Source organism: Microcebus murinus, chromosome 3 (genome assembly GCF_040939455.1).
Source record: "Microcebus murinus isolate Inina chromosome 3, M.murinus_Inina_mat1.0, whole genome shotgun sequence".
In the NCBI taxonomy this organism is placed as follows: Eukaryota; Metazoa; Chordata; class Mammalia; order Primates; family Cheirogaleidae; genus Microcebus; species Microcebus murinus.
This window is the reverse complement of record NC_134106.1, coordinates 34,502,667-34,530,273: the sequence shown is the minus strand read 5'-3', so window position 1 is coordinate 34,530,273 and position 27,607 is coordinate 34,502,667. Positions and strand designations below refer to the sequence as shown.

The following is a 27,607-nucleotide window of genomic DNA, read 5'->3' as shown; positions in this document are numbered from 1 at the left end:
AATGGGAGAAAATATTCGCATGCTACACATCTGATAAAGGACTGATAACTAGACTCTATATAGAATTCAGGAAAATCAGCCAGAAAAAATCAAACAACCCTATCAAAAAGTGGGCAAAGGACATGGACAGAAACTTTTCAAAAGAAAATAGACTAATGGCCAACAAACATGAAAAACTGCTCAACATCTCTAATCATCAGGGAAATACAAATCAAAACCACAATGAGATATCACTTAACTCCAGTGAGAATGGCCTTTATCAAAAAGTCCCCCAACAATAAATGTTGGTGAGGATGCAGAGAGATAGGAACACTCCTACGCTGCTGGTGGGACTGCAAACTAGTGCAACCTCTGTGGAAAGTTACATGGAAATATCTCAAAGAGCTATAAGTAGAACTGCCATTTGATCCAGCAATCCCATTACTGGGCATCTACCCAAAGGAACAAAAGACATTCTATAAAAAAGACATCTGCGCTAGAATAAGTTTATAGCAGCACAATTCACAACAGCAAAGATGTGGAAACAACCCAAGTGCCCATCAATACATGAGTGGATTAATAAAATGTGGTATATGTATACCATGGAGTTCTACTCAGCCACAAAAAACAGTGGTGATCTAGCACCTCTTGTATTTTCATGGATAGAGCTGGAGCCCATTCTACTAAGTGAAGTATCACAAGAATGGAAAAACAAGCACCATATGTACTCACCATCAAGTTGGTATTAACTGATCAACACTTAAGTGCACATATAGTAATAACATTCATCAGGTGTTGGGCAATGGGGGGGAGTAGTATTCACACCTGATTGGTGCAGTGCACACCACCTGGGGGATGGATATGCTTGAAGTTCTGACTCAGGTGGGGCAAAGGCAATATATGTAACCTAAACATCTGTACCCCTGTAATATGCTAAAATAAAAAAAGAGAAAAGAAGAAAAATAAAAGGAAAGATGAGAAGATGGCACCCATAGGGCACTGATATTTACATTCACACAGTTTAGTTAGTGGTCTCTTATGTACTGTCTTAGTTTTTTTGGGGGGGTGGGGAGGATGGGAGAGTATGGAAGCAGATACTGGCTAACACTGAAAGCATTGACTCCCCTTTGTAGCCTGTTTCTAAGCCTCTGAGTAATTCCCAGAAGTGCCTTCTCTCATAAGGGATCAGTCAGTAATTAGTAATGACTGATGATAGCAAGCAATTGCTAAAGTCCTCCAGTACCTACAGAAATGAATATTTTTTACATCATAAGCCAGGATATAACTATATATAACTGAGACAAAAGTTTCATAAAACGGTAATTTGATGTACTCTGACATTTTCTATTCTATTTCTGAAAAAATGTCAATTTTGATCCACTAATGGGTTAAGAACTGGCAGTCTGAAAAATGCTGTTCTAATGTAAACCTTGGAGACCAAGAGATTGACATACCATTTAATCTTAATAATGGACAGTGCCATAGAAATCATTAGCATTTTAAAATACTCCTTATAGCTTTAAAACCCTGTAGATCTGGGTTTCGTTACCTGTGCCTGTGCCGTTGCAGTTTCTTAATTGTGTGACCTTGGAAAAGATGCTTAACCTTCCAGTCTCAGTTCTGTCATCTGTAAAATGGAGATGTTAGGGGAAATACACACTTCAGAGAGTTCTTGAAAAGGATTAGATGAGATAATGTCTGTAAAGTAGCGTCAGTAAGTGGCAAACATTTTTATTAGCCATGCATTCATGGACGTGTGTATGTTTGGTCCTCAAAAGAAATCAGAATAGGCCTCAAAGGAATATGGTGTCCCTCTCCCTTTTTTCCTATTTGTGTTTTATAGAAGTAGCCTTCAGGAGCACCAATTGTTTGCTGTAGTGCTCAGTAAACAGTACTCAGCTTTCCAGCAGTTGCCCGTGGTGGCATTGGCGAGAGTGCCAGTTGGAAAGGCGGGGGACTTTGGCAGGCGCGGTGGTGTTTGCAGTTGGAGGCTGCTTTGGCATACTCGTAGGTGAAAAGCAATGCCTGGGGCTTCTCACCGATTCATCCCTTTAGTGTGGAATTCTGAATAAACTGCCTTGGAGGGTGGGCAGGAAGAATCCTGAGGACCTCATTACAGATGAACGTCTTTGAAATTCCCTTACTGAGAGATTATTCCACACTGTTTGGGTTTCCTCCTTTTTAATCTGAACAACTCTGGCTGCTGGTGGAAATAATTAGACAGAAAATGTTCTGGTATTTTTGGCACAGTTAATTTTTTCACTCTTCTGAAATTAATAGAGTCTTGGGATTTTAGAGCTGGGAGGATTCTTGGAGGATCTGTGCAACTTGCCGCTTGCTGGATGAGGCTCACCTTTCAGAGTGGAGAGAGCACGGGGCCTTTGAGGTCCAGTCCGGTGCCTTTGGGTCAGGTCTGGCTAGAGAGGAGACAGTACATTAGCTGGAGAACTGGTACATTTTATCCACAAGCCAATGTCAGAAAAATATTGTTATTACTATAGTGTGCTCTTTTGAGTGCACAGGTTGCTACTTTGTTTCCAGTCTATTACCTAGGATAGCAACCAACCTAGAACTCTCAGTGGCTTCACACAATGAAGATTTATTTCTTGTTCCATATCATGTCCAATCGAGGTCAGGGTGCAAAACAGTTCTAGATAGAAGCATGGAATAGTGGGAGCAAATTTTTTTCCCTGCCATGGCAACCTGGAAGGCATGTATTCTTAATGGTTGGCTGCAAGATGGCAGGGCCTATATCAACCCAAGTGCCCGAGTGACTGTGGGGAGTAGAGCAAAGACATTTTCCACCCTGACCTAGATTGGACATGATAATAAAAATTCATTTATGGCCACTGAAATCCTAATTTCATGTAATTTTCATGTCATAAAATATAATTATTCAGCCAGGCACAGTGGCTCACACCTGTAATCCTGGCACTCTGGGAGGCCAAGGTGGAGGATTGCTCAAGGTCAGGAGTTCAAGACCAGCCTGAGCAAAAGCGAGACTGGTCTCTACTAAAAATAGAAAGAAATTACTGGACAACTAAAAATATATAGAAAAAAAATTAGCCAGCCATCGTGGAGCATTCCTGTAGTCCCAGGCTGAAGCAGTAGGATTGCTTGAGCCCAGGAGTTTGAGGTTGCTGTGATTTAGGCTGATACCATGGTACTCTAGCCCCACAGAGTGAGACTCTGTCTCAAAAAAAAAAAGTAATTCTTCTTTTTTTTGTTTGTTTTTTCCCCAGTCATTAAAAAATGTAAAAAAAAAATCGTATGGAAAAGCAAATGCTTAAGAATAACCAGGATAATCTTGAAAAGGAGGGAAACAATTGATTTATATGTTTAACTAAACATCAAAGCAAAGTTTAGTCATCCCTTGATATAGTTGGGGGATTGGTTCCAGGACTCCCATGTATACCAAAATTCACGCATACTCAGGTGCTGCAGTGGGTCCTGCATACATATGTAAATCTTGCAATGGGCCATACAAAAACTTGGCCCTTTGTATATGCAGTTTTCACATCCCACCAATACTGTATTTTCCATCCGAATTTGGTTGAAAAAATCCTCATATATGTGGAACCATGCAGTTCAAGTCCATTCGTTCAAGGGTCAACTGTATAGAGCTGTATGGGACATATAAGACAAAAAAGGATTAATCAGATGTACCTGAGTGTAGCTCTGAACTTTCCACTTTGGAAATATGGAAAATCCAGAACTTTATTCAGGTATGTTTGGTGATTTTTTTTTTTTTTTGAAACAGAGTCTTGCTTTATTGCCCAAGCTAGAGTGAGTGGCGTGGCATCAGCCTAGCTCACAGCAACCTCAAACTCCTGGCTCAAGCAATCCTACTGCCTCAGCCTCCTGAGTAGTTGGGACTACAGGCATGTGGCACCATGCCCGGCTAATTTTTTTCTATATATAGTAGTTGGCCAATTAATTTCTTTCTATTTATAGTAGAGACGGGGTCTCGCTCTTGCTCAGGCTGGTTTCCAACTCCTGACCTCGAGCAATCTGCCCACCTCGGCCTCCCAGAGTGCAAGGATTACAGGCGTGAGCCACCGCGCCCTGCCTGTTTGGTGATTTAATGTATGACAAAGGCCAGCATTTCAAACCAATGGGAAAGGATGGGGGAAAAAATGTAAAAATCATTCTGAGGTTGCATGCCATACAAAAAAATGGGCAGTCGGAAGGATTTAGGCCACAGGCTGTAGTTTGTCGAACTATGCTACAAACAAACGTATAGGCAAAGGCTCTGGAACAGTTTCCAAATGTGAGGCTCTGCAGACCCTGAAGGATTCAAAAATGTATCTGAGCTGATTCAAGGCCTTGTTGAGCAAAGGACATAGCTTGCAGAGCAGGCCCTTACATATGTGAAAAGATGCTCAACATCGTTCACAGTAGGTGTTTTTTTCATCTATTAGAATAGCAGAGACCTTCAAGTTCAGTAACACTTTACGCAGGTGAGGCTGTGGGGAATAGACACTGCCATACATTGCTGGTGGGAGGGTAATTTAGTACCGCCTCCATGGGGGTAGTTTGGCAAGATCTATCATCAGCATTACAAGTATATGTCTCCTTTGACCTAGGAATTCCAAGTCTGGGATTTATTCTTCAGATATGCTTGCACATGTGTGAAATGATGTAGAAATAAGAATATTCATTGCATCATTGTTTTGACAGAGATGGGAAACTACCCAAATGCTCATCAAGTAGACTGGCTAAATAAGTCACAGTGCAAACATTCAGTGGAACACGTGTGTCACCATGTTTAAGAAATGAGGAAGCTCTTGGCCAGGCGCAGTGGCTCTCGCCTATAATCCTAGCACTCTGGGAGGCTGAGGCAGGTGGATCTCTCAAGGTCAGGAGTTCGAAACCAGCCTGAGCAAGAGCGAGACCCCGTCTCTATTAAAAATAGAAAGGGGCTGGGCGGGGTGGCTCACGCCTGTAATCCTAGCTCTCTGGGAGGCCGAGGCGGGCGGATTGCTCGAGGTCAGGAGTTCGAAACCAGCCTGAGCAAGAGCAAGACCCCGTCTCTACTATAAATAGAAAGAAATTAATTGGCCAACTAATATATATATATATAAAAAAATTAGCCGGGCATGGTGGCGCATGCCTGTAGTCCCAGCTACTAGGGCGGCTGAGGCAGAAGGATTGCTTGAGCCCAGGAGTTTGAGGTTGCTATGAGCTAGGCTGACGCCATGGCACTCACTCTAGCCTAGGCAACAAAGCGAGACTCTGTCTCAAAAAAAAAAAAAAAAAATAGAAATTAGAGGAGCAACTAAAAATATATAGAAAAAATTAGCTGGGCATGGTGGCGCATGCCTGTAGTCCCAGCTACTCGGGCAGAAGGATTGCTTGAGCCCAGGAGTTTGAGGTTGCTGTGAGCTAGGCTGACGCCACGGCAATAGAGTGAGACTCTGCCCCCGCCCCCCCCAAAAAAAAGGAAAAGAAAAAGAAATGAAGCTTTCTTTTTTCTTTTTTTTTTTTTTTTTGAGACAGAGTCTCACTTTGTTGCCCAGGCTAGAGTGAGTGCCATGGCGTCAGCCTAGCTCACAGCAACCTCAAACTCCTGGCTCAAGCAATCCTGCTGCCTCAGCCTCCCAAGTAGCTGGGACTACAGGCATTCGCCACCATGCCCGGCTAATTTTTTGTATATATATATATTAGTTGGCCAATTAATTTCTTTCTATTTATAGTAGAGACAGGGTCTCGCTCTTGCTCAGGCTGGTTTTGAACTCCTGACCTCGAGCAATCCGCCCGCCTCGGCCTCCCAGAGAGCTAGGATTACAGGCGTGAGCCACCGCGCCCGGCCATGAAGAAGCTTTCTGTTTACAGACCTGGAATGATATCCAAGATAAAATAAATAAATAAGAGGCAGGACAATTAATGTAATATGATGCTGTTTGTGTAAAAGGGGATTCATATACATACATAAGAAACTAATAAGAATTGTTGCCTCCAAGGAGGGGAACTGGGTGACTGGGTATTCTATATTATTATTATTTAACCTTTTAGATTCAAATCATGTGAATTTGATAGTTCATATTCAATATCTATTCAAAAATAAAGAAAAGTTAATAAATAAAATGAAAACAGTTACCCTGTCAGTCCTACAAAGCCCTACAGTAGGGAGACATGTCTACTTGTATTTACTCATTTCCCTGAGTATCATCTTGTACAACTTGTGTTCTGTGGCCCGCACTTTGAGTCATGCTTTCCAAAATGAGGTCCCACCTGCTTCCATTCCAGCTACTCTGATTTCTTCTCTCTGCATTGTATTTCTGATGTTTGGGTTTAGGTCAGTGGTGAGAAAAAATTACGTGGAGAAAAATGAATGATGGCATCATAATTAAAACTTTTAATTTGGAATTTAAAATGTTAAAGTAATTTACAATTACCTTTGAATTTCCTGTCACCCCAGGTCTGGGTTTCCTAACTGGTGTGTTGAAATTTGATTTCTTCAGCTTTGGAGTATGAAGGGCAAGGGCCAGGGGTGCCGGAGCCTCCAGGATGGTGGCTTCTTCAAGAATCCTACCCCCTGACTCCAGTGTGCTGTGTAAATATTATCATTTCCCATGTGTGTAGTAATGTGGAAAGGTTGGCAAATACTGCTCTAGGTAAAATATGGTCTTATATTTTTAAAATATATGCTGCGTAAAAATAATTTTGGAAAACAAACAAAGTAGTTGTCTGTGGGACAACCCCAGTGTTTGTTTTGCTCCAGTGCGGGAGTCCTCGGCCTGTTTTCCCTGGTGAAAAGCTGGCTCAGCTTCCGGTTCCCCCACACAAGTCTATTGAAAAAGACAGAAAAGTCACATTTTAGGAAATGATTTTGCCTTTTTACTCTACTGCCAAGAAGTAAGTCATCAAAAAACCTGAGTATGTTCACCGTAGGTAGGAACAAAACCCTTCTGGCCCACCTCATACCTGACATAACAGTTGAGAACCACTGTCCTCCAAGAATAAGTGAAATGGTATAGCGTGGCTAGCTGAGGATAAGCTAATTGCAAACCACCAGGTGAAAGAGATATTTAAAAAAGTATTAGTGACAAGTAAAAAAAAAAAATAGTCATTTTAAGGGTACATCATGCAATTGTAACTAACTTTATCAGGTATCAATTTTCATGGGAACGGATTTGTCCTTCTGTTGCGTCCGGTGCGTCTGCCGATGTTGGTAATACTGTCTGTTCTTGATGTTTTCTGGAAAAGTAACTGAACTAGTATGTCAATGTTGTACTATCTGAAGAAATCTAAGAGCTGTTAAAATGCTTAAAAATAAAATGATCAATTCTTCTTTTGTTCTCTTGCCAGGATAATTGAAGCTATCTGCATAGGTTGGTTCACTGCAGAGTGCGTGGTGAGGTTCATCGTCTCCAAAAACAAGTGTGAGTTTGTCAAGAGACCCCTGAACATCATTGATTTACTGGCAATCACACCGTATTACATCTCCGTGTTGATGACAGTGTTTACAGGCGAGAACTCTCAACTCCAGAGGGCTGGAGTCACCTTGAGGGTGCTTAGAATGATGAGGATTTTTTGGGTGATTAAGCTTGCCCGGCACTTCATTGGTCTCCAGACACTTGGTTTGACTCTCAAACGTTGCTACCGAGAGATGGTTATGTTACTTGTCTTCATTTGTGTTGCCATGGCAATCTTTAGTGCACTTTCTCAGCTTCTTGAACATGGGTTGGACCTGGAAACATCCAACAAGGACTTCGCCAGCATCCCCGCTGCCTGCTGGTGGGTGATTATCTCTATGACTACAGTTGGCTATGGCGATATGTATCCTATCACGGTGCCTGGAAGAATTCTTGGAGGAGTTTGTGTTGTTAGCGGGATTGTTCTATTGGCATTACCAATCACTTTTATCTACCATAGCTTCGTGCAATGTTATCATGAGCTCAAATTTAGATCTGCTAGATATAGTAGGAGCCTCTCCGCCGAGTTCCTGAATTAACGCATTGCAAACCAATTCTTGCACACACTTCATAGAAAGAGTTGGCGCTGCTTCATATGCATGTGTTTCTTGCTGGGTGGGCACTGCAGTGGCACTGTCATCAGCTTGGTAGGGTAAAAATTATCCTTCCCAGCTGAAGGGATAAAACAATTTACTTATTATAAAGTAAAGAGAATTGAGACTGCAAAGGAAAAGTAATGACTCCTAGAGCAAACTTTAGGACCTTATTTTTTTACTGAGACAGGATTTCGCTGTACTGCCCAGGCTGGGCTCAAGTGACCCTCCCTCAGCCTCAGCCTCCTGAGTAGCTGGGATTACAAGCGTGTGCCACTGTGCCCAGTTTCTAGGACCTTATTTTATTTAGACTTGTTTCCTCCTTGCCTTGAATAATTACACATTATTTTTAAGTACATTATTTGATCATTTTAAAACTGAAAGGTACTATTTTCCAAATGTTTTTCCATCTTAGGAATTCAGAAGAAGCTTTGGAACTTATAGTGTTGTTTTTTGTTTGAGAGTAACATTTTCATTTCTAAATGTTTTATAATTTCTCATATCAATGTCAGAAGTATCCTGGAAACATATGTCACATGCAGGAACTGTTTAACAAATACTTTAAAAATTTGGCCAAAATTTAAACTGTATAATGGAGCTAGATACAAGCCAGAATAGTATTTGAAAAACTTTTCCAGCATACTTCTCAATTCTCTGCTTAATTTTTGTGCCTATTATCCACCTTATCATATAGCTTCATAGAAGCTTGAATATATTATCCCTTTTCCTTTTTATTTTTATTTATTTTTGTAGAGACGAGGGCTTGCTATGTTGCTCAGGCTGGTCTTGAACTCCTGGCTTCAAGCGATTCTCCTGCCTTGGTCTCCCAAAGTGCTGGGATTACAGGCATGAGCCACCACACCCAGCCACCTTTTTTATTTTGGATTTCTTATATCTCTTTACTGAAACATTCAGAAAAGTTTTAAGAATTGAAGAGAGCTTGTATTGTTTAGCGTTTTATTAAATAATATTTGAATTCATTGCTGTTACTAGATGATAATTGTCCTAACATTCAGATGTCCAGACAAGAATATTTCCAATATAAAAATGATAATATAGAAATAGTTTGATATTACTCAATAGAAATAGTTTGATATTATTCAATATTACAACCCATATTTATCTTCTTAACTTTTTCCCCCAAACACCATGGGTTGAATAAGACTTACCAAATATAAGGATATTTATGTAGCCTTTTTTCACCCTCTCATCTTTGTAGAGAAGTATATTTATGTAGCTTTTTAATACCAAAGTCACACTTACGTGTTGTCACTGGATTATCGTAAAAAGAAAAAATTAAATATTACTCTACTCTTAGTTGCTATGTAGCTAAAGTCAGTTTTAAGCCAGGTAAAAGCAATGAATATATAATTATTTGATCTGATCTTTACCATTGTGAATCAAAGCTACACTAAAATACTTTTTGTAACAATATTGAATAATATACCATATTAATCTGGCTAGGTTATTAGACTAGATAGTGTAAAAGTGATGATTGTTTAGTACTAAAGTTTAGCAATAGGAATTAGAATTTTGCTTTTTTATCCAGGTTGCCATAAAAAGTCAGTATATAAACATAAAAATTAAAGTCACAGATTCATGAATAATTTAATGTTGTACACTGTAATTTATCAAGGGTGGAAGAGAGAAGGGTCGGGAAGTGATAGGTAGGACATGGGACCTGGATATATTTATCAAAGAAAAGGATTACCGTAAGTGTTCATTAAAGGAATATTAGCCATTATCTAGTTCAAACCTCGGCTATTACAGGTAGAAAACCAGGGCAAGAGAGGATGTGATTGTGAAGGAATTGGGCCAAAATCTGGATCTCCAGAAACCTAGCCCAGAAATTTATTCTTCACATACCTCTGGGTGTTGAGAAAAGCCTTGAGAAACCACACTTCTTTGTCATTGTCATGCTGAAATAATAATAGCAAAACTCTTTTCTTTTTTCTAATTTCCTTTCCTGAGTTTATGTGGTATTTTGGCCATTAAAAATCTCACCCTATCTTCCCTACACTATTGGTGTGCTGCTCCTTTTTACGTACTCAAAATAAATTCTATTATTTATCGTATGTTTATTGTATTTTAATAAAATTGGAACAAATGGCATGATTTATTTTTTCTTACCTATTTAGATTAAAGCTTTGTGATTCACGCAAATAATGTGCAGGTGATAGCACCTCCATATTACTAATAAAAATATAACCATCAGTTTCACTGGTACCAGGAACTCTTCATGTGAATGTCTTATCTCCCAAGGTAAATCGTAACTATCTTGAAAGCTGGGACCCTATTCTATGCACACACCTTTATGTCCCCATGGTGTTTATTACAGACTTGGACACAAACTATTGACTGATATGGGGGGAGAAACTTCTGTGTGAAGAGGCAAGGCACTTGTGCATATATATGCCACATGTGTGAACACACACAGACTTTGTGCAGCCCTTAGGTAATGAGAAATCTCTTGTTGGTGATGCCAGAATTTTCATAGGACCAATTTCCATAAAGAAGCATGTTGGATAAATGCTATTGGCAGTTCAGCTACCTATTTATTAAGGAAATGATGAGACAGAGTAGTTCATTCATAAGTGAAAGAAATATATTAGAGTTTTGTCTGTAGATGTTATAGTTTTTTAGGAACAGAGCATTTTCTGGTTCATTTCCATGAACATTGCTGCTTTAAAAAACAAAATCACTAAGAACCACTTCTGTTTGAGCTGTACTTTTAGATATTTCTTTTAACTCAAGTCTTCACAACAGAAATATTATAATTGGGATTTATATTAGTACCAGAAAGTCAGATATTATCCCAAAAATACCCAAAGAAGAAAGAGGAAGCCTGAGTCTTTGTTCTGATCTTGTCACACCTGACTTATGTGACTTGATCTTATATGTAACTTGTTTTGTATTCTGTAAAACGGGGTTTGTCAACATTAGAAAACCAAAATTAGGGAATATATTTGAAAGTGAACATATATAACCATTCAAGGCTTTGTCTTTTTCTTTTATTACTGCATTGTCATTGCAGGTTGCTAGTTGAAACAGTTGCATTTGTTCTTGTGTTTAGTAGTTACTTGTAACCACACATTCATAAGTTCTTACTTTCTTTTTTTTTTTTTTTTCTTTTTTTTTTTAAGCCTGTAAAGACCCTGTAAGGGTTCTTACTTTCTTTTTTTTTTTCTTTTTTTTTTTTTTTTTTGAGACAGAGTCTCGCTTTGTTGTCCAGGCTAGAGTGAGTGCCGTGGCGTCAGCCTAGCTCACAGCAACCTCAAACTCCTGGGCTCCAGTGATCCTTCTGCCTCAGCCTCCCGAGTAGCTGGGACTACAGGCATGTGCCACCATGCCCGGCTAATTTTTTATATATATATCAGGTGGCCAATTAATTTCTTTCTATTTATAGTAGAGACGGGGTCTCGCTCTTGCTCAGGCTGGTTTTGAACTCCTGACCTTGAGCAATCCGCCCGCCTCGGCCTCCCAAGAGCTAGGATTACAGGCGTGAGCCACAGCGCCCGGCCTTACTTTCTTAAATGTGTTAAAATATGTTCTTTCACAAAGGCTGTCAGTAAGTCAAAATATTATTTCCTCTTTTTAAACTTTTGTCCAGATGTCCTGGGATCTAGGAGAGGTAGGAATGAGGTTAGATTGGATGTTGGTATTGGGAGAATTTTCTCTGTTGGCTTGATATTTTCTAGAAGCAACTTATTTTGCCTGTTTTCTGTAGAAATGAAAAATAAAATGCTGAAAGTTCCTAGCTATGTTTTACTATTAACTTCTGTAACTCCAAATTTAAGCATAGTTTCACAGAATATTTCCAGAGCCCTCTGACCCTACATAAATGTGCATTCTGTTATGGTGGGCAATCCGATCAAACATGGTCTAAATATTTTATATAGTCGTTTGAAATTGGAACTAAAGGGGTGCTGGAGACGTTCTGGTCTACCTTGCCCCAGTCGTATGCCCTTTGTCCTATCCAAATGTTAGCAACCAGGGAACTCTGCTCCCGTGGGTTGTGATTTACCCACAGTCATTCCAGTCTCAGGTTAAGCCCCAGAAACCTGATTTCTAGACTTTTTGTTCAGTACTCTTTGCATATACTTCCCTTTTTTAAATTTCACATCAGAAAGCATGAAGGGGCCGAGTTTGGTGGCTCACACCTGTACTCCTAGTACTCTGGGAGACCAAGGTGGGAGGATCACTCAAGGTCAGGAGTTCAAAACCAGCCTGAGCAAGAGCAAGACCTTGTCTCTACTAAAAATAGAAAGAAATTAATTGGCCAACTAAAAATATAGAGAAAAAATTAGTAAAAAATATATAAGACAAAAAAAACAAAACCCAGAAAGCATGAAGGATTTCTTTTGAAAATATTTTATTTAGAACTTTGGAGTCCTCCATCTTTTTGTAGATTGAATTAAAAAGCAAATGTTGCTTTTAGAAGCCTTAGTTGTCAGGAAGGAGGGCTCGGGACCAGTGCAGAGGGAATTCAGATTTTCAATAGAATTTTTAAGTTACAAAACAATTGTGCACCTGTTCTCATATTATACAAATAAGTACAGGTATTTCATAGTTATCATTGCATTATTTAGAAGAACCAGGCTGAGAAATGTCATAACTGAATAGGAAGTAACATGGGTTGAAGCTTTAATGGAATGTTCTGGAAAGGTTCCATTTTGTTCAAAGAAGGTTGCATACACTTCTCTGTTTGTTCAGCACTCTTTCATATGGCGTGTGTGTTTTTTTAATTGTCTTCCTTTATATATGTATATATAGTAGGAGATTGTCACGATGGGTAGTCAGTTGCCTTTTCTTGAGACAAAGTCTTACTGTGCCACTGTAGGTAGAGTGCAGTGGTGTCTATTGTAGCTAACTGCAAACTCCAACTCCTGGGCTCTAAGCGATCCTTCTGCCTCGGCCTCTCTGTAGCTGGGACTACAGGCGTGTGTAATAACGCCTGGCTTGGTTTCTTTTCTTTCCTTCCTTTTTGGTAGAGATGAGATCTCACTCTTGCTCAGGCTGGTCTTGAACCCCTGAGCTCAAGTGATCCTCCCGCCTTGATCTCCCAGAGTGCTAGGATTACAGGCGTGAGTCACCATGCCTGGCCCCAGCTTTGTATTTTATATACACAATGATAGATGTGTACAGGAACTCAATTAGGGAATTCTATAACCTGTGAGTCATCCTTCTCTTGTGCTTTGTGTTATCATCCCCTGAAGTAGATATTTTTTAGATTTTGTTTTTTTATGCACTGAGGTCTCTTGAGAAGGGCATACCTGCCTAGGGGTCAAAACTAGATCAAATAATTAAAAAGCTGATATGTATGAAATCAGATTTGAGAAATTGGAATAACATTTGACTTAAAAATGAGGATTTTTGTCAACTAAGGTATAGTTTCCTGGTCCCCACAAAAGTTTCCTAAGGAGTAACTGGGGAGGATAGATGGATACCTTCTTTCTATTTATTTCCTGGTCTACATCTTTACTGACTTGCCCTCTCTCAGTTGAGTGACTCGCATCCTATTCTGTTTAATCCCACAGAAGTGAGTTATTAAGCATGTCTTCACTGTGCTGAGAGGTAGTTAGTTGAGTGGCTAGGGAGAAAAATGAGGAATAGTCACTGTATATTTGACTAAATTGACCAGTCAGTGTTGCTGGCACTGTGGCTCTCTAGACAACTTTAGGCTATTTGAGAAGAGTAATTATGGAATTTACAAAATGGAACTAAATAAATATGGGGTGGTCTTAACAATGCATTTTTTAAAAAAATCGAGATATAATTCACTTATTATAAAATTTGTCATTTACAAATGTACAGTCCTTTGATTTTTAGTATATTCACAGAACTGTACAACCACCACCATTATCTAGCTCCAGAACATTTTCACATACCCTGCACCCATTAGCAGTCACTTCCCATTCCCACTCCACCCATCCCGTGGCAACCACTAATCTAGTTTCTCTTTGTATGGATTTGCCTATTCTGGACATTTTATATAAATGGAATCATACACTTTGTGGTCTTTGTGTCTGGCTTCTTCCACTTGGTATAATGTTTTTAGGGTTCATCCATCTTGTATTTAATAGCATGAATCAGCACATCGTTCCTTTTTATGGCCGAATAGTATTCCATTGCAGGGATAGACCATATTTTGTTTATCCATCAGTTGATAGACATTTGGGTTGTTTACACTTTTTGGCTGTTATGAATAATGCTGCTATGACTATTCATGTACAAGTTATTGTGTGGACATTGGGTTTTTTTTCTCTTGAATACATACTTAGGAATGAAATTGCCTGGTCGAATGGTAATGTTTAACTTTTTGAGGAGCTGTCAAACTTTTTTATAAACCATTATAAAACCATTTGTTAAACCATTTGACATTTTTACCAGCAACGTTTAAGGGTTTCAATGTCTCCATATTCTCCCCAACACTTATTTTTCTTTTCAAAAGTGATAGCCTACTTAGTGGGTATGAGTGGTATTACCCTGTGGTTTTGATTTGCATTTCCCTAGTTACTTATGATGTTGAGCATCTTTTCATCTATTTATTAGTCATTTTTGTAAGTTCTTTGGAAAAAAAGTCTGTTTAAATCCTTAGCTCATAAAAAAATTGGATTATTTGTTTATTTATTATTGAATTGTAAGAGATGTTTATATATTCTGAATTCTAGACCCTTATGATTTGCAGATATTGTCCGTAATTCTAAGGGTTGTCTTTTCATTTACTTAGTGGTTTCATTTGCAGCACACAAACTTTAAATTTTTTTTGGTGGGGTGGGGACAGAGTCTCCCTCTGTTGCCCAGGCTAGAGTGCCATGGTGTCAGCCTAGCTCACAGCAATCTCAAACTCCTGGGCTCAAATGATCCTCCTGCCTCAGCCTCCCAAGTAGCTGGGACTACAAGCACTCGCCACAATGCCCAGCTAATTTTTTGTTTCTATTTCTAGTTGGCCGGCTGATTTTTTCTATTTTTAGTAGAGATGGGGTCTCACTCTTGCTTAGGCTGGTCTTGAACTCCTGACCTCAAGTGATCCTCCTGCCTTGGCCTTCCAGAGTGCTAGGATTATAGGCATGAGCCACCATACCCAGACCAAATTTTAAATTTTGATTCACTACAATTTATCTATTTTTTCTTGTTTCTTGTGCTTTTGGTGTCATATCTAAGAAACTCAAGATCATGAAGATGTACTGCTATGTTACCTCCTAAGAATTTTATAGTATTAGCTCTTACCTTTAGGTCTCTGATGCAGTTTGAGTTACCTTTTATATATGATGTGAGGTAGGAGTCCAATTTCATTCTTTTGCATGTGATTATCCAGTTGTTGGAAAAAATATTCTTTCCTCACTTAATAGAATTGGCACTGTTGTCAACAATCAATTAACTATAGATGTGGATTTATTTCTGGATTTTCAATTCTATTCCAGTGATCTTTATGTCAATTCTTGTGCCAGAACCACACAGGAGATTGTAATTTTGTAGTAAGTTTGGAAATCAGGAAGTATGAGTCCCTCCTAATTTTTAAGATTGTTTTGGCTATTCTGGGTCCCTTTCATTTCTATATGAATTTTAGTATTGGCAGGTCCATTTCTGCAAAAGAGGCAGTTAGAATTTTGATGGGGATGGCATTGAATCTGTAGATCAATTAGAGTAATATTATCATCCTAACAATATTAAGTCTTCCAATCCATGAACATGGACTATCTTTCCATTTACTTAGATTTTCTTTAATTTCTTTCAACAGTGTTTTATAGTTTTCATCATACAAGTATTATACTTCTTTGGTTTAATCTATTCCCATGTATTTTGTTCTTTTTGACACTATTATAAATGGAATTGTTTTCTTAGTTTCTTTTCCAGATTGTGTATTGCTAGTGTATAGAAATACAACTCATTTTTAAGTATTGATCTTATATCCTGCAACCTTGCTATTTTAGTCAGGATTCTCCAGGGAGACAGACCAATAGAAAATGTATAGATATACATATATAAGAGGGGATTTACTAGAGGGATTGACTCATGATTGTGGAAGCTGAGAAGTCCCACAATAGGTTGTCTTCAAGCCGGAGACCCGGAATGCCAGAAGCGTGGCTCAGGCCAAGTCCCAAAGCCTCAAAACCAGAGAAGCTGATGGCGTGATTCTTAGTCCAAGGCTGAAGGCCTGAGACCTTGGAGTGGTGGGGGCGGGAGGATTGCTGGTGTAAGTCCTGAAGTCCAAAGTCCAAAGAGCCAGGAGTTCTGATGTTTAAGGGAAGAAGAAGAGTGTCCCAATCATGCCATCCGCGAATAGAGATAGTTTTACTTCTTTCTCTCCAATCTGGATACCTTTTATTTCTTTCTCTTACACTCTCTTCCACTCCCGTTAGAACTTGCATTGCAATGTTACATAGGAGTGGACACCCTGGCCCTATTCCTTATCTTGGGGGAAAAGTTCTAGTTTTCATCATTAAGTATGATGTTAGCTGTGGGTTTTTCCATAGATTCCCTTTATCAGGTTGAGGAAGTTTCCTTCTATTCCTGGTTTGTTGAGTATTTTTTATCATGAAGGGGTGTTGGCACCTAACAATGTGTTTTAATGAAGAGACAGATTTTGTTGTGAATTGAGTTGTTGTATTGTCTATGCCAGGATTTACTTAAATTTTGTTGAAGTGAGTTTTTAAATCTCTACAAGATACTAATCAAGTTAAAGCCATAGAAGTGCTTGTTGATGGTTTTTAAACAGTTCTTCAACTGATATACATTTAATGGTTTCTAAGTCTATTAAACTGATTCTCTTCATTAACTCAAGTTAATTTGAGTTTATTTTCTCTTGCCTGGAGATACGTAGACACACAGACATAAGAGATGTGAAATGATTTGTTTCCGTTGGTTAGTTTATTTTAATGCCTCTTTGTTACCTGACCTGTGCTTCTCAAACTCAGATATTCCAGAAGTCCTGGGAGAAGGCAAGAGGATGTGGTTAAAACATCTCTGTCTCATTGGATGGTCAATGTTAGAGATATTTCAGTTCTCTTCTACCTCTCTTGGGGAGACCGAGGTAGGAGAGCCTGAGTATCAGGGAGCCTGTCTGAGCTTCCTGGAATTGGGCTTCCGAGCAGTGTTTAAGTCTGCCTCTTTTCATAGTACTTATAGGAAGTGCAATTATCACTGAATTACTGGGATGAAGAAGAAGGTATGACAAAATCAAAACTTGATAGTTAATTAGCCTATAGCATTGCCCTGGGAAATTTTTTTTTATTCTTGGTATGCACATAGTAGGAGCATTTGCCTAATCAGTTAATCAGTGTCACTGCTGTGCTGGGTCCCGTGGGGTACACAGAGATGACCACCAGCTAGCCTCACCCAGGCAGATACCCTCGAAGAGATCCTTGTACATGGAAAAAAACTGCTCCTGTTCTACTCTAAAAACCCATTCTTTGGTTTAACCCGAGGGTCCTTTACACAAATACTAAGCCCAGATTTTTTAATTTTTAATTTTTAAAAACTAAAAAAGTTTATTTATTTATAGGGTCTTGCTCTGTCTCCCAGGCTGGAGTACAGTGGTCCGATCATAGCTCACTGTAACCTCACAATGTGGGGCTTGAGCTAGCCTCCTCCCACCTCTCAGCCTCCTGAGTAGCTGGGACTACATAATCACACCAGGCTAATTTTAAAATTTTTTTTGTACAGACGGGGGTCTTGCTATGTTGCCAAGGCTGTTCTCGAACTCCTGGCCTCAAGCAATCCTGCCATCATCTTAGCCTCCCAAAGTGCTGGTTTTATAGGTGTGAGCCACCAAACAGGGATCCAAAATTTTTAATGTAATTCGTTGTCATGAATATAATGATTGTGAAATTCCTTTAGGGAATTATGTTAGTAAAATAAGTGGAGGAAAAGCTCAGTATTATATGTAAACAATACTTCCCTAAGTGGTTGGAAGCTCACTTGCAAGTTTTCCAGTTTGACTAATTTTTAATGGATAGAGCCCCACTGGCATTTTCATGAGTAATATTGTTAATGTAGTATCTGACTGAATTCGTACAGTTCTTTAATTTTATACATAAGCCTTAAAGGCCTTTGCTTAATGGTTACATTTTAAATAAATCTTATGAATGTGCTAGGCAAATATTAATAATCTTCAATGCAAATGTGGATATCAAACTTAATGGAGTTATAATCCAAGATTTTGGGTATACCACATTTGTAATGTTACATATTTGTTAAAAATGTTTAGGAAAATAAGCTTTCAAAGAGAGGTGTACTTTGCTATAACTGTAAAATAAGTGTATTCAATACTATTCATAACAACTATTCTTAGGAATAGCACGATCCCATTAACTAGTCATTGAATGTTTGAATAATGGCTACAGTTCGTAAAATTGAGAATAATGCAAATTATGGCAACTTTTTCATAAAAAATAATGTGCTAATGTTTTATAATTCTTTTATTTTTGCTTAATACTTTTGAATATTCTGAAAACAAATCTATGACCCTAGTTGATCATCTTAATAAACCAAATTTGCTTAGAGAAAAAATTTATAGCTGGAAGTCTCTTATAAATATATTTTTCTTGCTGTATTTGTAGGTTCATTCGTTACAGGAAAACACAGAGGTTGCTGAGGTGTTTATTATAGGGACATAATAGCAGCTGCCTGGCTGAGCCTGGTAGTTCTCATCTCTCTTTTCCTACCTCTCTGGGTCTGGCATCCAGGTTGGCATCACTCTCACCTGCATGGCATCTCTCATTCTCTTCCAGTATTTTCTCCACTTGGGGTCCCACGGGTCGATTCTCTTTCTACTTTCCCTGCTCAGGTTACAGAGTAGCATTAGCTTAGTCTTACCATCTCCCAGGTTAGGGAGAGGTTTTCCAAGCCAGTTTCCCTTGGCTTGGGGGAAGCAGTCTTTCTGGGGTGGGGAGGTTGCCATGGGCAGGGCAGTTTTCCTTAGAAGTTGGAAGTGCTGTAATATGGCCCACAAAAAGTGTGTACCCACATATATTTGGGGTACATTTTTTTCACTTTCTGTGGGCCATATTACAGCACTTGTGCAGAGCCGAACCTTGGCCTACAAAATGATGACATTTTGCTGATTGGACACAACATGAGTACGAAGTAGCAAGTGCCTAGGTGTCACAGTGATTGACCTGTCTGATATACTGAAGAGCAGAAAATGAATTTTACTCAAAGCTCAAATTGCTGTTGTGATTAGCCAGAGTTATAACAGGTGAGTCGTTCGTTCCCTGGGCTGAAGCTGTGGCTGATTTGTGGCTGTCTCTGGAAAGGCTAGTGTTTGAATTGAAGCCTGTGGCGTGTTGGGATGATTACTAAACACGCGGATTTCTAGATCTCTTCAAATAAAGGAGCATTTAACTTGGTACTTACACTTAGAGATCCTCTCCCCAGCCCCCAGCCATTAGGACATTTTTGCAAAGGAGCAACTCTGCGAGACTGGCACCAGTGAACACTCTAGGGAGCTTCGTACCCTTCCCATAGGAGTCAGCAGGAGACCCCACAACCAAATGACACCTGACATCACTGTGGAAGTGGAATTTAGGTTGTGGATCTTTCTGGTTACTCAGCATGCAGCTGTTTTCATGTTTACTGTTATTATTTATTCAGCTAGGTAGTCTAATTTTTTGAATCCCATTTTGTTTCCCTTCTTTTGATCTAATTTGGAAATTTAATAAGCAATTCCTGCCAAACTTCCCTTTAGATGAAATTTTTTCTAGAGCACTTGATTAAATTATTAGGTGAAAATAATTAGAATTTTTTTCTCTTAATGTCACTGAGAGTTTGGTAGAGGAAATGAGTGCAGTAATTGTCAAACTGTAAAAAAAAATCTACCTTGTCATTAGTTTCTATTTGAGCATAATAAAGGCTGTCCGTTTCATTTTAAGGAAAACATTTTGAACATGAACACATATTTTTTTCACTGAATGTCATTGTATCAAACTGTTCAATAATTAAAAATACATAGATATTTTAGGTCTTTGGACTAGAGCATAAATTTGGGGTACATTTTTTTCAGTTTATGTAGTATCAATCATTTTTCCCTTTTGGGGTCCCAAACTGATGGCTTACATGTTAATGAACCAAATGGCCTGTGACTTAGATTTGTATTATCCTTCATTTTAGAAAGCCATTGACTGGAAATCTCCAAAGATAAACTGTCAGGTCATTTTTAACTTGAAAGTAAAGAATAGGTTTACTTTTGTAAAGGTCATAGAATGTAGATTTTTAAAATATATTATGAATATCAAGTTATGGATTATATTCTGTTTATTTATATAAAGATGAATGTGTGTCTGTTTTGCACTAAAAAAATGGTTATACATTCAACCATTTTTATATCATGATAGTTCAGTTTTATGTTGAAAAATCATAGGGAAAGTTTTTAATTTGATGCATTTTAAATTTGATTTTAGCTTAAGTTTAATTTTGATCAGTAAACTAATCACCTCACTATCCCTCATGAGACCAAGGCCTCTTTCTTTAGTTCAGAATACCTTGAATTTTGGTGCACATTTTTGCTGTTTTCAGAAACTAAGTCAAAGTAGCCTTACATCAAAGGTAGCCTTATGTGGAGAGCCTTATTGCAAAGATATTAGAGTACTTAATTTCTAGTATTTTTTCTAGAATTGAGAATCTCGGGTATTTCTGGGCCTATAAGAACTTTGAGAAGAGTTCTGTATTTAGTTATGGGTGAAATACATGACGCACACTGAGAATGTCTTTACACTTTCTGACATTTGTACTTACATTGAGTAAAGTTATACCTCAGTTTCTTGTTTGGCACTGTCATTTGATAAAATTCACCGACAGATAAATTGCTATGTATGTATGTGATAAAGATACTTGCCTTAAAATAGAGCACTACTGTCTCGCAACCAGTCTCTGGTCAAATTGTCATTTCGGTTATGCATCTTTCTGTGCACCTATGAAGGCGGGCCTGATAAAATGGAAGTAAGAAAGAAGTTGAAATGTCTTTTCATTATTAATTATTTGAACCTGGATTAAAAAGTATTTTGACATGTAAAGATTTTATGGAAAAATTAATAATGTGTGAGTTGTTTGGCTTTTACTGCTAAAGATACACAGATAAAATACATATTGGTTTTAATGAGTATTTTTATCGACCCTACTGTCAATGGGAATCGTTATTCAAATATGTGTGTGGCCAGTTTTATTACTTCTCCTGTGTACACATAACTACTGTTAATTGTCATCATTAATGGCTGCTGGATATGTTATGGGGAGATCAGATGTACTGTATCAACCAACAGAAGATCATTTAGATAGTAAAGATTGTATTGTAGTTTGGGGATTTAAGGTAATAATTATATTGTTTGGTAGCTCTTTTAGGAATGATGGGTTAAATGAACATAGATTTTATCTTCTAATTAAAAGATTCTTAGAAATCAGCTCAATTTATGTGACATAATTTTGTTTTCTACTTTAATATGGGATTAGTAAAGTATGCAATCATTTGAGTCATAGTTTTTCTTACTCAGTTGTGTTACATATTTATGTAAGATCTTTCATAGTACCTGTGCATCAAATATTTAATTAATTCATGGTTGAAGCTTTTTAGCATCTTCAGTCCTTAAGGAAATAATATTTTATAAAAAATTTACTTTGTTATGATACAAATATGTTGTATGCATATCTGAAAAAAATTATGTACAGCTTGAACATTTGAATAGTTAATAAATTTTGACTTTGAGAACCACCTACACCTGCTACTAAATACATGTTACTATCTGTTGAGTTGACTTCATCAACTGGTGTGCAGCAGTTCATTCTTGGTGGACTCATTTCCCTTTTGTTCTGAACCAAAACTTTTCTTTGCAATAAACAACAGGTGGATGAAGCACAAAAGGTGTCTCCTGGCTGTGACAGTGCCTCTGTTGGTTGGGTGGTCTTGAGTCAATCATTTGATCCTTTCTGACCTACTTTCATATTCTCTTTTTCTCTCCCTTTTAACTACTTCTTTTCTCTATGGTAAGAAATAATTAATCTACATGAGGTAAGTTTCCAGGTGATGATGATGAGTATACCTAAGCATGTAATATGTGTTGAGTTGAATCAAAAATCTTGGAAATTGTACCTTCTTCTTTTTTTTTCTTTTTCTTTTTTGGATACAAGAGTCTCCATTTGTCCTCCAGGCTAGAATGCAGTGCTGTCATCATAGCTTATTTCAACCTCAAACTCCTGGGCTCAAGTGATCCTCTTGCCTCAGCCTCCCAAGTAGCTGGGACTACAGGTGCACACCACAACACCTGGCTAATGTTTTCTATTTTGAGTAGAGATAGGGTCTTGCTCTTGCTCAGGCTGGTCTTGAACTCCTGAGCTCAAGCGATCCTCCCACCTTGGCCTCCCACAGTGCTAGGATTACAGGCATGGGCCACCGCACCCAACCTGAAATTGTACTTTCTATAATGTATGCTGGTGCTTGTTTACAGTATGTTCTCAGTGACAGAAATGCCTGCCAGACCCTTTCATTTCTCCTATTGAAAAGGACAAGTGACTGTCCTCCTTTTCCCCTCATCCTTCACCTTTCTTCTCTCCCCCACCCCCACTTCTTGGAGGAAGTGACTCTGGATTTGACATTCTTGCCCTACATCTCAGCAGGCACTGGTGATGGGCTCAGTTGTGAAGATCACCCCTTCAGGAGTGGATGCAAGGATTTCTGAGGGCAGAGAAGCAGGTGCCTTGCTGGACAGCTGTTGAGCCAAGGCCTAACATTTCCCTCCAGGGTCTCTGCTGGCTAGATGTGAAGCAGTCTGCCCATGTTCCAGGGAGAGGTTTCCTTTGATTTATTGCTGTTAAAGTTGTTGCTTCAAGAGCTGGGCATAAACTATAAAAACAGTGGGGAAGCACAAGAAATTTGTGATAATTGCATTTAAGATAGGAATCCATTCGTCAGGTAACACTTATGTGCTGTTAATCAGAGTAATGATTTCTAAGCCACAGGGTTTGCTTCTCATCTGAGTTTTTCTTTATATTTTATTTTTGGAACTAATCTGGTTTTTGTTTTCTTTTAAGGAAAAATAATAGCAAATGTCAGACTGAACATTATATGGTTGGATTATTTTTCACAGATTTAAAAGAATTATAAGCCAGTGTGCATGGTTGAACTTTTAGATACTTGAAAAGATAATTAATGTTTTGGTAAAAAAAAAAAAAAGAAAAAGAAAAGGAGAGGGGAATTTTCTAAGTCCCTCCCCCACCCCATCTTTCACTGATGTCTCAAACTGACAAGGTGATAGATATATCAGTCAGATGTCCCATCATCTCTGTGCCCTATCAATCTTAGGCTAGGGCTGTCAAAGTACCTCTTCATCTGTGTTCAGGCTGTGTGAATACAGTGAGGTTCTGATGAATGTTTGGCCAAAAATGGGTTTTGGCACTGGGCTACAAGAGCATTGTAACCTTTTCAAGGCCAAGGCATTTTTTGGTGTGTGGGTGGTCCTTTAGTCGGCTGAAAATGTTGAAGTAAGCCTTTCTACTCTGCCAAGTCCTGAATAATTTGTGGTGCTCAAGGTGGGGGTCTTGAGGAGGCAGAGGGGTCTGGGGAGAGTGGAACTTGATGTTGACTTTACTTGGGCAGCAAGTTGTTTTCATTGGAGCTAGCTGAGAGACAGTGCACACATCTTAAAAATGAGTTTATTTTTAAAAATGCATCAAAATAGCATAATCCACATACTAGACACTATAGAAAGCAGGAAGAGAAAAAATAAGCACATACTTCCTTATCATGGTAACAAGTTGCTGTCATCAGTTGCTTTATTTTCTTCCTCTCTCCTCGTTTCCCTTTGAGCCGGGCTCTAGCCACACATGTGGGAGCCACACTCCTTGGTCCTGACAAGGAAAGAGACCAATAATAAAACACCAAAGAGGTTTAGGGGTAGGAAAAAGGTGATGAAACGGCTGCTGTGGGATCCCAGAGGACGAGCATCTCAGTCAGCTCAGCAGTCAAGGAAGGCTTCCAAGGGGAATGATTCTCAGATTCAGTTCGGGGAGACACACCCCTAAGCACAACACTTGTAGGGCACGGCGTGTACCAAAGCAAGAGCATGTGGCTTGTGGCAATTGCACTTGGTTGGGAAAGTGCATGGGTGCGTGGGGGGTGCTGTTGGGTGGGCAGAGGTCAGAAAGGAAAGGCCTCATGGGAGGAGGGCTTTACTCTGCAGGGAGAGAGCCTTTGAAGGACTTAAGTCAGGGCAATGACATGACCAGGTTTGTACTTAAAGGGGATCACTCTGTCCATTGTGCCAAGGGTGGAGAGAGACAAGGGAGGGTGGGACCAATTAGGAAACTATTGGGATAATCATCTAGGTAGAGGAAATGATGAGAGTGGATCTAGTAGCAATGATGAGAGAGACAGACAGCGAGCAGCTTTTGGTGGGAACGAGTTCCATTTTATTTTTATTTTTATTTTTATTTTTATTTTTTTTTTGGAGACAGGGTCTCACTTGTTGTCCAGGCTTAGTGAGTGCCGTGGCATCAGCCTAGCTCACAGCAACCTCAAACTCCTGGGCTCAAGTAATCCTTCTGCCTCAGCCTCCTGAGTAGCTGGGACTACAGGCATGCACCACCATGCCCGGCTAATTTTTAGATATATTAGTTGGCCAATTAATTTCTTTCTATTTATAGTAGAGACGGGGTCTCGCTCTTGCTTAGGCTGGTTTCGAACTCCTGACCTCGAGCAATCCGCCCGCCTCGGCCTCCCAAGAGCTAGGATTACAGGCGTGAGCCACCGCGCCCGGCCACGAGTTCCATTTTAGACCTAATGACTGGAGGAACCTGGACGGTATCTAAATGGAAATGTCAAGCAGGCTGGTGGCTGTGTGCCTGGAGCCCTGGGGAGATGTCAGATCTAGAGTCATCCAAATGGTCAGGATTTCAGAATCCTTGGCTCGTAGATGGAAGTAGAAGCTAGTTCGGAAAAAGATTTGAAAATTCCCTCTGAAAGAATGTTGGAATAGAGGAAGTAACCTGGGCTTGTTCCCTGGAGATTACCAAATTGGACAAGAGGAGGAAAGGGGTCGAGGGGCCCAACAGGGAGGTGGGGTGTTGAAGTCCACAAATGCTTGAAGACTGAGGTGAGCTTTGGGACTGAGAAGTGTGAGCTGGGTTTAGCAACTAGGCGCTTATGGGGCTTTGGAGAAAGCCATTCTGGTGGCTTAGGGGGTAGATGCATAAACGTGGCTTCATATGATTACATTTATATGTGGTGGAAATGTAAACGGCATCTGCATTGAACTCTGAGCTTTTCTGTCTTCCTGTAGTCTCCATAGCTGTCACTTTCAAATGTCTGCGTGCCAGAAGTTGTCTGTTCTTCTAGGATAAGAATCACAAACGTGGACCAAAGAGTCTTATCATTTTTACGGCTTTTGAAATACACTGCCACACTGATTTTCATTTGGGGTGTACAGATTTGCAGTGTTGTTCGTTTTGTGCTGCTATAACAGAATACCATGAGCCGGGTAATTCATAAACATCGGAAGTTTCCTTGGCTCACAGTTTTGGAGGCTGGGAAGTCCAACATTGAGGGGCCACATCTGGTGAAGGCCTGCTAGCTGTATAATGACATGACAAAAGGGATCACATGGATGACAGAGAGAGAGGCAAGGGGCCAAATTCATCTTTTTATCAGAAACTCAGCCCCAAGATAAGGGCATTAATCCAGGCATGAAGGTGGCGCCCTCTTAACCTAATCATCTCTTAGAGCTCCCACCTCTCCACGCTGTTGCACTGAGGATCAAGTTTCCAGCATATGAGCTTTGGGGAACACATTCAAACCATATCACTCAGTAATGCCTGATACTGTCATCGTTTTTCGAGACAGAGTCTCACTTTGTTACTCAGGCTAGAGAGTGCCGTGGCATCAGCCTAGCTCACAGCAACCTCAAACTCCTGGGCTCAAGCAATCCTGCTGCCTCAGCCTCCCGAGTAGCTGGGACTACAGGCATGCACCACCATGCCCGGCTAATTTTTTGTGTATATATTTTTAGTTGGTTGATTAGTTTCTTTCTATTTTTAGTAGAGACGGGGTCTTGCTCAGGCTGGTTTCGAACTCCTGACCTTGAGCGATCCGCCCGCCTCGGCCTCCCAGAGTGCTAGGATTACAGGCGTGAGCCACCGCGCCCGGCAGATACTGTCATTTTCACCACACCGTCATCACCATTAGATTTTACCTCATTACATTTTTTTCTTAAAGCATTGCTGAACAATGGCATCTCCCTGTGTCAGTTGCACTAATACCCTGGTTACCAGTGACCATGTCTTATGGACACTTTTAGTTTCTAAACAACCAGATCGGAAACCACACATTGGGTTGGTAGTTTAAAAATGAAACAGAAAACAAACTTGTCAAACCATCTGCCTGTTGCTGCGGGGAGGGCTGCTCTTGCACCGTGGGCCTGGTTAAAATGCTTACCATTCTCTCTGGGCCTAGCTCATGACTAAGCAAGTTTGTTGATGCCAAGCTTGTTTCCAATGCTCAGGTTTTTTCCAATGCTAAGATTATGGGATAGTTAGCTCTCTTCTCCATTTGCATCTCCCAGTGCCTAGTAAGAGTATAGGGCCCACAGCCGGCCCCAGATAAACACTGGGAAATAGACTGAAATCTTTGGTGTGATCAGAAAACATATTCTGCCTTGCAGTAGGAAGATGTCCAATAGAACAATAAGAACTATAAATATTATGATCATTAAGAAAAATATATAAATTACAGATAATCAAAAAGAAGAAAATCAAAATCATCCCTAATGCTATTCCCACACTGTTACCCTGCTGTCCAGCTAACTCCTACTTATCCTTCAGATCTTAGCTTAAACATTCCTTTCTCGGGGGGCCTTGTGGACCCTGTAATAGATTAGGTTCGATAGATGTTCTTCATCCCATTGGTTCTTCTTTATTATTATCACTTCTGAACTATACTAAATGCTTTATCAGAACAGCGACCTTATATGTGTAATTAATTACTGAATCCCCATCCCTTAGCAGCGAGGCCAGCACATAACTGTTGCTCAGTAAATGTTTGTTGAATGAACACATAGACTCAGTTGATCATTTTTAACATTTTGGCATATTTCCTTTTGGGCTTGCTTTCTCTGTGTGTGTGTATGTGTGTGTGTACATATCAAGATGGTTTTCCCTTCCAAAAATGAGATCAGTTTATACTACTGTTTCATGACTTGTTTTTTATTCTCACTGAGTCATTTTTGTGTGGTCGCCTGTCATTTTGTGATGATCCATCCCCACTCATAAAACAGCCCCTTTTGTTTCTAACAACATATATTTGAGCAATGGCTGGTCTGGGTTAGAGATACAACCTGGGACTTAGAAGATTTAAAGAATCAGTCAATTCAGTGTTTAAAAATAGTCCAACTGTCTAAACTGATCCGTTGCTGGAGAGGTCAGAATGATTTGTCACTGTGAGCACTGGCCCCGTGGGGACCCAGATGGAATGAACAAGGAGGCTGGGGAGGACAGTGAAGACCAGCCTCTGCAGTGCACATTCCTCACCCGCAACTGCACAGTCTGTGCGTTTATCCTGGAAAGCAGGTATTATTAACCCCTCTTACAGATAAAGAAACCATCTCAGGGTAGTCCAGAAGCACACTAGCTCTTTGT

General features: G+C 39.6%; 1 protein-coding gene across 1 annotated transcript in view; it reads left to right on the top strand.

Annotated features, from left to right (window-relative positions):
- The window catches only part of KCNG3 (potassium voltage-gated channel modifier subfamily G member 3), a 45,136-nt gene extending 34,004 nt beyond the window's left edge, over positions 1–11,132 (top strand). Inside the window, exon 2 of the mRNA XM_012756635.2 lies at positions 7,291–11,132. Coding sequence (XP_012612089.1) covers positions 7,291–7,936 — 646 coding nt within the window. The 3' untranslated portion in view covers positions 7,937–11,132. The remainder of the gene's footprint in view (positions 1–7,290) is intronic.
- The last annotated feature ends 16,475 nt before the right edge of the window (positions 11,133–27,607 follow it).